Source organism: Austrofundulus limnaeus, unplaced genomic scaffold, assembly GCF_001266775.1.
Source record: "Austrofundulus limnaeus strain Quisiro unplaced genomic scaffold, Austrofundulus_limnaeus-1.0 Scaffold1786, whole genome shotgun sequence".
NCBI classification, from domain to species: Eukaryota; Metazoa; Chordata; class Actinopteri; order Cyprinodontiformes; family Rivulidae; genus Austrofundulus; species Austrofundulus limnaeus.
In genome coordinates, this window is record NW_013954188.1 from 7153 (window position 1) to 17796 (window position 10644).

At 38.5% G+C, this 10644-nt stretch overlaps 1 protein-coding gene across 1 annotated transcript; it reads left to right on the plus strand.

Annotated features, from left to right (window-relative positions):
• Nucleotides 1-503: 503 nt before the first annotated feature.
• Nucleotides 504-6803, plus strand: LOC106536356 (ATP synthase subunit alpha, mitochondrial). The gene is made up of 11 exons (XM_014033614.1): nt 504-622; nt 1713-1788; nt 1888-2057; nt 2280-2453; nt 2600-2766; nt 3587-3887; nt 3998-4222; nt 4296-4403; nt 6125-6269; nt 6357-6507; nt 6577-6803. Exons 1-11 carry the CDS (start codon nt 563-565, stop codon nt 6653-6655), a joined length of 1656 nt encoding a protein of 551 aa, XP_013889068.1. The 5' UTR covers nt 504-562; the 3' UTR covers nt 6656-6803.
• Nucleotides 6804-10644: the final 3841 nt, after the last annotated feature.

A 10644-nucleotide genomic window follows, 5' to 3' on the forward strand; every position in this document is an offset into this window, starting at 1 on the left:
AAATGAGATAGAGTATTGTAAAAGAATATATTGAGAAAAATGGCAAGAGAAGTGGGATAGAGGAAACAAGGTGAGATTTTATTATAGCATACAAAAAAAGTTGGAGGTTTAAGGAAATGTTATAGAAATAAAAAGGAAGAAGATGTTATATCTAAAATAAGATTTGGACGTGCAGGATTAAATAGTACTCTTAAAATAATTAACAAACACAATACAGGGTGTTGTAATTATTGTGGAAAATTAGAAACAGTGCAACATATTTTCTTAGAATGCAACAAATATATACGAGAAAGAGAGGTCTTACATAGAGAGTTAAGTAGAAATAAGAATAAATTAGATATTAGAGATTTGTTTCYAAGGTCATCAGGAGATGTAGTTTTTTGGAGTATTTTAAAATTTCTAAGAAGAACCGGTGTTATGGAGAGGTTATAGGCATCGGATCCATACTCCAATCTGGAAGATGGCGGTATTGCACCTAAGTGTTGTTTGCCAACCGCCATTAAATAAGAGAAGAAGAAGAAGCAGGGTTCTACTACAGGGCGCAAACAGCTTTGGACGCATCATGCTTTCAGTTCGCCTCGTAGCGGCCCTTGTCCGCAACCTGCCTCGAAGGGCTGGATATGTAAGCAACTCCTACGTGTTTGTCCTTAAAGTTTTGTTTACAATGACGCGAAATAAGGACTATTTTATCACTCAAATCGCTGCTGTGTTTTAGCGTTGCAGTCTTTAAACTGGACGGAGGACACGCAGGGGCCCTTCATTCATCTCTGTTCTTAAAAATGACAGACATTTAGGGCATTACTCTGCTGTTATACGATACTTAATGATAAGTATAATCTCTACTTAGTGCATTGCATAACTGTCATCGTAAATCTTGTAAACTAAAGAATTGAGTCAATAAATTAGCATTAGGCTAACCTCAGCTGTCCTCTTGCTAGCAAGTTTTTGCAGAACTGCAAAAGATATGCTTATGAAACATGAGCGTAAAAATCTGACTTGGACATTTGCTTCAGTCAAGTTTTACATTGAAGTAACAGAGCCTATACGTATATGTGTGAATAACATTTACATTTTGCATTATTTTAAAACGTCAAAGTTATCCATCATATCCACTTGTGCTTTAAAAGTGTTGCTTGCGTGAAAAGATAAATTTATTGCATAACAAAATATTAACTTGCACTATATTGAGATTTTTTTTTACCTTGAAAGGACTTTCTTGTTTGACAGTATGAAATGTTTAATATAAATGATCTTAAAGTTATCAGATTATCTCCTAAAGAGCAATAAGGGTTTTTGTCACAAGCAAGCTCAATCTAATACCTGATGACTCTTGTTAATACTTGCAAAGTTTTACTAGTCTTTTAGCAATATTATTTGTTTATGTATACTTATATTATTATAAACTTGTAATACTTCAGTCATGTTCCCAGCTTTTTTAAAAATTACATTCAAATTACTTTCAATAATTTAATAAATTTAATTTATGAACAATACAATGTGCATCTTTAAATACATCACTACTTTGAGCCTGTCAAACAACTACACAATTTATTTCTCATCACATGTATTGAAGGGAACATAGGGGTTCCTTGACCTTTATGATACACTTGTACAAAATTTCTGTTAGATATGGCTAATTAAGTAAATAAATGAGCATGTTTGTATTGTATCTGTATATAAAACTGATTCTATTATTAATTATCATGGCAAAGGTTTCCAAGCATGTTGCTGCAGCGTGTGTCGGAGTCAAAAATCTGCACACTACTCATCTGCAGTTCCAGAAAATGGGTCAGTGTTTCACAAAACGTGTCCTACATTTTAGGAGGGCTTATGTGATGGAATCAGTGTTTAATTAGTGATCCATGCCCATTATTCACTCGTTGAAAGGCACAGCCGAGGTGTCATCCATTCTGGAGGAGAAGATCTTGGGAGCTGATACCAGCGCTGACTTAGAGGAGACTGGTCGCGTCTTGTCCATTGGTGACGGTATCGCCAGAGTGTACGGTCTGAGGAATGTGCAGGCTGAGGAGATGGTGGAGTTCTCCTCGGGTTTGAAGGTAAACTTCTGCTCAGGGAGTTGCATTGCAGTTTGACAATCTTAGCTTAACCGCAAATCAAACAAGTCTAGGGTAATTTGCAAAGACAGTGATCTGTTATTCTGAATATAGTAAATAAGCAGCCATTTAGGTTACATTTTGTGGTGTGTAGTGCCAGAGAAATGTGCTCAAAGTTTTTAGCTCTGCGTAGTTAAATGCCCCATTTATTATTTTCTTGTCCAGGGTATGTCACTGAACTTGGAGCCGGACAATGTTGGTGTCGTGGTGTTTGGTAATGACAAGCTGATCAAAGAGGGAGACATCGTCAAAAGAACAGGTGCTATTGTCGATGTGCCTGTCGGTGAAGAGCTTCTGGGCAGAGTTGTTGATGCTCTGGGAAATGCCATTGATGGAAAGGTACTCATGTTTATTCATTGCCCTAAGAAGTTATTATTAAATTTGTAGTGATCCCATGAGAGACTTTAGACTCCACCCATATTTTTATCAGATTTAAAGTAATTGAAATCATTCTGATGTGGTTTTGTCCTTTCTTCTGTTGAAAGGGTCCTCTTGGCTCCAAGACCCGCAGGCGTGTGGGTCTGAAGGCCCCTGGTATCATCCCCCGCATCTCCGTGAGGGAACCAATGCAGACTGGCATCAAAGCCGTGGACAGCTTGGTGCCCATCGGTCGTGGACAGCGTGAGCTCATCATTGGGGACCGGCAGACTGGGTTAGACGGTTCTGTTCAAAGTGAATGTTTAAGCACAAGGCAGACGTTGGCTGTGTCCAAAACGGCAGGACGGGTCCTCCGAAGGTCGAATTTGTCGGCCGCATACGTCACGGCACCGCGACGAAGGACGTCCAAAACGGAAGACTCCTCCGATGCGGCCGACAAATACGTCCTTCCTTTGGCCCGAATCGAAGGACAGGTCTGATGGATCCTTCCCGGCCCAGCATATCCCATAATGCATTGCGGCCCGACCGGAGATGTTTTATGCTAGTAATGGTGGACGAAGCGAGAGAAAAGAATACATTTTAAATAAAAGTATGGTGATTTAAAAAAAAAAAAAATTAGCGGTTGTAATTCTAATACTTTTATCATTTGTATGGACATGTTTTTAAATATTATTTTTTCGTCATAAAAAACGCGAAATAAACATGAACCTACAGCGGGTCAATTAGTTCTTCAAATGATACTTTTAAGTTAATTTTATAGTTTTGTGATATTAATAATGCTAATATATTGATAATTTTCTAGTTTTGATTTAAGTTTGCTTGTTTAGCATCGTCACAGTTGCTAGGAGACATGACATACACCGGGGTAAGGAGGGGAGGCTAGACCGTCCAAATCCACAGCCTCTTTTTTTTCCGGTCTTCCCGGTCTACCAAGGACCCGGCCCACCGAGACCGGGGAGTCTGGGTCCTCTGGAGGACCCGTCCTGCCGTTTTGGACACAGCCGTTGTGTCCAGCACCTTTTGAAATGATGTTTTCAACAAACTCCAAAGCTAAAAAAAATTCACATTGTTGGGGTTTTACATTCACGTTGCAGCAAAACTGCAATTGCCATCGACACGATCATCAACCAGAAACGCTTCAATGATGGAACTGATGAGAAGAAGAAGCTGTACTGCATCTATGTCGCCATCGGCCAGAAGAGATCCACAGTGGCCCAGCTGGTGAAGAGGCTGACTGATGCCGATGCCATGAAGTACACCATCGTAGTGTCTGCCACGGCCTCCGATGCTGCTCCGCTGCAGTACCTGGCTCCTTACTCCGGCTGCTCCATGGGGGAGTACTTCAGAGACAACGGCAAGCACGCCCTCATCATCTACGACGATCTCTCCAAGCAGGTGAGCTTCACTTCTTAATGTTGGGCTTTAAACAGGAGTTGAATAAAGGGATTTTCAAAAGAGCGCTCGTAGGAAAGGATCGAACCCCTTTTTTTGCTACCTTTCTGCAGGCCGTCGCCTACCGCCAGATGTCCCTGCTGCTCCGTCGTCCTCCCGGACGTGAGGCTTACCCAGGAGATGTCTTCTACTTGCATTCCCGCTTGCTGGAAAGAGCTGCTAAGATGAATGACAACTTTGGTGGTGGCTCCCTCACAGCCCTGCCCGTTATTGAGACGCAGGCTGGTGACGTGTCAGCCTACATTCCAACTAATGTCATCTCCATCACAGACGGACAGGTAAGCAACTGATTGGTTTCATTTTGACGGGATCAACCATGAGCGATTCTTTTAATACGACGTTTGTACACAGATCTTCTTGGAGACGGAGCTGTTCTACAAGGGCATTCGTCCTGCCATCAACGTGGGTCTGTCTGTGTCACGTGTCGGATCCGCTGCTCAGACCAGGGCCATGAAGCAGGTTAGTCCTCTCGTCTTCTCCCCGTTTTTTTTCAACCTCTCACTGACAGATCTTCCATGTGAACAGGGGCGGAGCTAGACTTTTTTTGCAAGGGGTGGCCGAAAGCAATCTGGATTTGAAAATTCAAGATGGATTCCACAGCTAATTCCAAATGGCTTTAATTCAGCTGTTTTAAGAAATATTGAGCTGAGCATTTGTGTGGTCACAGCAATGAATGATCTAAAAAACATGCTGAATGTTAGTCACAATTTATTATTTAGCCATTTTTAGATGTACGAAGCCGTAAATTAGTGTAGAATTAGCTGAAAACCATCTTTACCAAATTGTAAATGCTAATCAAAGAATAAAGAAAACTGTTGTGGAGTAGCTAAGGGAGATCACATGCCAATTGTCAATGCTAACCCCTAATTAAAGGGGCTATATCATGCAAAATCAACTTTTGAGTTTTATATCATGTTATGAATTTATCCTGTCATCAAAAACATGCCCAGAGTCTTTGCTTTGTGCTGAAATGGACGGGACAGAAGCGGAAGGAGGTTCTTAAAGAGACAGAGGCCAATTTCAAGGTGTTTAGAAGAGGAAGTGATGAGAAGAGTTTATTTTCTATTTAAACATAAAACGGCATTTTAATAACAACTAAAGGTGACATAGATACTTTATTATGGTATAGAATTTAAAGGGATCCCTGATTAGTTGTAACATTAGACTTTATTTGATAAACATATATTTTAACTGTAAAATAAAGACTGTAAAAATACTGTAGGATGTTTAGGTTTTGCAAATTTTTAAAAATATATTTTAACTCGTACGGAGCCATTTTATTTACGCACAAAGCATTCTGGGTAAATGATGATGTGGATAGGTCCTCGGTGCGAGGCTGCTAGCAAGCTGTATTCACCCTGAAGGTTAATCTTGGACAATATCTGATGATCGACTCTTTTAAATGAAACCAGAGAGCGTTGACAGAGAGGAGAAGGTAGAAATGARTCAGCCTGMAACTGAAAATATYGATGGAGGACAACAGAGCTGCTTCATGGAAGAAGAACCTCAGCTTAGCCTGTTAGCCTTTGTGCTAGCGCTGATGCTATATTGCCTTTATATGTATTAGCTCGGCGCTAGCGCGACAAACAAGCTAAACTGAGGTCCTCCATCTATATTTTCAGTTACAAGCTGAGTCATTTCTACCTTCTCCTCTCTGTCAACGCTCTCTGGTTTCATTTAAAAGAGCCGATCATCAGATATTGTCCAAGATTAACCTTCAGGGTGGATATAGCTCGCTAGCAGCCTCACACCGAGGACCTATCCACGTCATTGACCCAGAATGCTTTGTGTGTAAATAAAATGGCCCTGTCCGTGTAATGTATTTTTAAACTTTTAGTTAAAAAATTATAAAAACTAAACAGACTACAGTATTTTTACAGTCTTTATTTTATAGTTAAAACATATGTTTATCAAATAAAGTCTAATGTTACAACTAATCGGGGATCCCTTTAAATATATGCCTGAGAAACATAATTTTGCCCCTTTAAGCTAACCGTTAATGCTAATTTTACAAAGGGCTATCATTCAGTCTATGTTAAACATACACAGCTGAGAATGTATATAGTACAGTAGTATCGGAGAACAATCTTTAACAAAACCTCCATTCAAACTCAAAATCCTCACCCACTCCTCTGGCTCCGCCCCCACATGTGAACTCCGTTATTTCTGCCTGTCATCAGGTGGCTGGTACCATGAAGCTGGAGCTGGCCCAGTACCGTGAGGTGGCTGCCTTCGCTCAGTTTGGTTCAGATTTGGACGCTGCCACGCAGCAGCTGCTGAACCGTGGGGTTCGCCTGACCGAGCTGCTGAAACAGGGGCAGTACTGTGAGTGTTAACTGCTTCTTTCAACATCAGCTTCAGATCGTGGCTCTGTTTTTGTCTCACACTGCCTGGGTCTCTTTCATCTCTCAGCTCCGATGGCTATTGAAGAACAGGTAGCAGTCATTTATGCTGGTGTGAGGGGACATTTGGACAAAATGGAGCCGAGCAAGATCACAAAGTTTGAGAAGGCATTCCTGCAGCACATACTGAGTCAGCAGCAAGACCTGCTGGCAGCTATTAGGTACGTTCAATTCTTTAGGAGTAAAATAATAGTATGAAGATGTCTTCTAACTTATTTTCTTGTTTGCAGGGCTGATGGTAAAATCTCTGAAGCATCTGACGCTAAGCTGAAGCAGATTGTGTTGAATTTCCTCTCCAGCTTTGAGTAAAGTTGTACATTTTGGTTTAAGTTGTAGTTTGTTTGCATTGTGTGGCATCAGTCAAAATGTCTCTGAACTTGGAAAAATATATAAAAGAGGCACTTGGATCTTTAATGTACAGATATCTCTTACTAGAGAATAAAAGTGTTCCAACTAAGTTTCAAAGTCATCTTTTTTTCTTGCAGTGCTGATAATCAAGCTAGGATTCTAGTATTTCTATTTATTTAATCGGTATTAAAAAAACTTTTACAGACAACGAATCTGCAGTGCCTCCTGCTGGGTAGTGATGGACACTACAAGTTATGAAAAATCTTGTGTTTTTAAATATAATTAAAGACTAAACTATCCACCAGTTTATTCAAATAGCTCTTTATTAAAATATTGGGTGAATCAACCTTTTCTAACTGTGAAACATTTTTTATGATGTGAAAAGTTGTGAAAATTAGAAAATAATATCAAACCTTGTGCTCAGAATGATAAAGTGGCATTAAGAAAAACAGTCCTCATAGTAAAACGTATACCGGTATACAAAATAAAATAGTATTAAAACCATATATTACACCCAGTACTGCTTCACATTCATCACAGGTCTGTGGCGGTTGTGTTTGGGTATATTGTTCTGCTTTATGTAACGGGTCGTAGTAATCCCACTCCAGAGCTGAGGACAGCACACCATTGGACAAACCATCACTATCTGCTGACAGAATCTGCAGTGAGACGCCTAAAGGAAAAAAACTGAAATATATTAATTTCAATAAAAATACACTTTACATCAGTCTAAGAAGCTTTGTTACAAGAAATAATCTACCACACAAATTTCCTTATTTTTCTGCTAGGTTTTTATAGAACTTTTTAGGACACTTTATTTGGAGTCCACTGAACATATTTCTGCAAAGTGAAAACCAATTAATGAAGTAAACCAACAATAAATAAAACTCCTTAAATGGAGGGGAATTTTGTAAAGATTTTTCAAGGACAATGTCAAATTTAATCCTGCTTTTTCCTGGTAAAAAAGTAGTAATACTAATATATATATATATATATACAAAATAAAATACATCAGATCGTGTATTTTTAAAATTAGGATAAAATTATTTCACTATAATTTATTTATTTTTTCAAATTAATATGTAATTTTTACATTTTATTAACCTCTTTATAGGCGTTTGGTCAAATGAGTTTTAAATAGTAAAAGTTTCATTCATTCATATATTATCTTTCCCCACTTCTTCCTTTCAGGATCATGGGAGTCACTGGTGCCCATATCCAGTATGTGTGAGGGGTGGGGGACACCCTGGACAGGTCGCAGGTCCATCACAGGGACAACACAGCAGCAGAGCCAATCATTAATATTATGGTGACAAATACAAATCGTGAATTTACAGAACCACGTTTCTTAGCAGAAATAGTTCATGTTGTCGTACCTAGAATTCACCGCTAGATGGCAGCAAGCAGCTCCTGAATTTGAATTGGTTTCCTGCAGCACTCTATGGACAGAAAAGATCAGCCTCCAGTTTTTATCAGAGGTGTCAAGCAACAAAATACAAATAATTTGTTACCTTTTAAGTATAATTTTTTGGTTATTCATACTTTACTGGAGTAATTAGTTTTCTGCCTACATTTTTACTTCTACTGCATGTTAAAAGTATTTTATTTCACTTGCTTGTCTTTTGCTTACTTTTACTTGTTTCATTCCGGCTTGTCATTGTTCAGAAAACAAACAAACAAACAACAACAATTCAGATATTTGGCACCTCCTGGATAGTGAATTTGCCTGTGGCTGGATGAGAAATATAAATATATACCATTCTGGCATTGTTTGTACAATCCATCACACCTGTATAACACAAATCAGGTCACACTTCAGCAGGACATATCAGATGTATGTAGCCTGGTATGAAGATGACTCAGAGATGTGCGACTGAAACAGGAAGACTAGTGCATCTCAAAATTTTCAACATTATATAAACCTTTATTTTAACAGGTAAGAGAGTAGACAACTAATTCTCATTTACAATGATGGCATGGTCATTTTTTAAATGAAATTATAATCATTAAGGCCTTTAGAAAAAAGTTATTCCTGGAGAGGTGGACTTGTCAACTATGGTCCCCTGTGGTGTAACCTAAGCTTTTGTCATTAATCTTTTTTTTTCTTTCTTTACATTACTTTCACTTTTATACTTTCAGTAGTTTTAAAACCAGTACTTTTATACTTTTACTTGAGTAAAAAGCTTGAGTTGATTCGTTTGAAGTCTTTTTAAACTCTAGAATACTGTATATACTTCTTGAGTGATGAATGTGAGTATTTTTGACACCTCTGGTGTTTGCATTAGTCTAATTTTAATAAAGAAAGACAAGATACCAGCTAAAAATCCTGAAGAAATTAATATTACATAAGACATTAAAAATTGATTTGCAATTCCTTGATGGAATTAGAATTTTGAACCTTACAATCCTGCCAGAATTGTCTCCCACAGATTGGTTTTATGCCAGCCAATCAAGGGTCTATAGCATTCCTTGAAATAATGCATGTCACCTGCTGTCTTTCATCCCAGAGTTTTAGAAAAAGAGTAATCTTATTATGACAAATGAAATTGAAAATAGCAATGCGAGATCTCATGCTCAGAATCAAACTGACTCTAAAAGTTAATCAGTGACCATAATGTAGATTTAAAAAGAAAAAAATCTGTCCAAGTGTCCCTGAGAAAACGGTGAAGCATCAATCCAGAACTACACGGTAGAAGTAAGTTATTAATCTGAAAGCAGCTGGCATCATCTCATCCAGACCTCTGCTTAAACTGCCAAACTTGAGCTCCATGAATTGATTAGTTTATTGATTGTCATGGACACATCTTCAGACTGTGAAAGCCTAGGTTTTAGGAGCTCAAATACCAAATATACCTGAAGTACATAGAAAAAAATACATTTTTAGCTTCTATACAATGTGATTATCTGAGATTTTAGGTCATATTCTGTCTCTTAAAATAAAATCGAGCCTGCTCAGTTCTATTTTAGCGGGGCACACTCAGAAAACCAGCAGGGGTTTAAATAATTCCTTCTCCCACTGTGCTTGAAACTGAATACCAACATTCTCAAAGCTTTGTAAATGGAATGTCGTAGACCACATTGTACAAACGACTTTATTCTGTTTAATCTCTGCAAGAAGACAGAAGGCAATGGATTATTTTTTTATCATGACTTAAAACAGCTAGATAAAAATTATATGAAGACACAACAGCCTAAATGTAACTTAAATAAATGCTTTTAGGACCTTTATTTGAGTCTCTTATAGTCAGTGTAGGGTTAGATTTTTTATGGCACATTTGGACACAAATTATGTTTTAGCTTCCCATTGAACATACCACTAAGACAGTGGCAGATCTAGGAATTTTCTGAGTATTGAGCCATTAAGGCACCCCAATATTCATCACCACTCTTGAGCAAAGGACAGATGAGTGACTGGACAAGGGCACTTCAGGGGGTCAATCAGATTTCAGCTGGGTCCAGTGCCCCAGTGGCCCCGCCCCTAGAACCGCCACTGTTCTAAAAGCAAGGAAATAAATTTGAGCCTGCTTATTTCCCTTTTAAATGGAGCCACATTTGGTAGGAAAATGCATTTGTGGTTTGAGCATAAACAGGTTGTGCCTTTGAGCAGGGGTGGAGCTAAGCTTTTTTTTGCAATGTGTGGCCAAGGTGTTTTTAGGGGACGTATGCAAATAAAGAAAAACACTCTAGATTTGACAATTCAAGATGGCCACCACACCTAATTCCAAATGGCTTTAATTCAGCTATGAAATATTGAGCTGAAATTTTGTGTGAACATAGCTACAAATTCAATTCAGTTCAGTTCAATTCAATTCAAGGTTCAGGTTCAACTCATTGCAGATGAGGAAGAAGCAATAGCCATAGTTTGTGGACTATTTTAACAGAGAAAAATGAAATAAAATCAAAAAGACATCTCTAGCATCCAGCGGACTTTCCGTTGAGCCATGACAGTT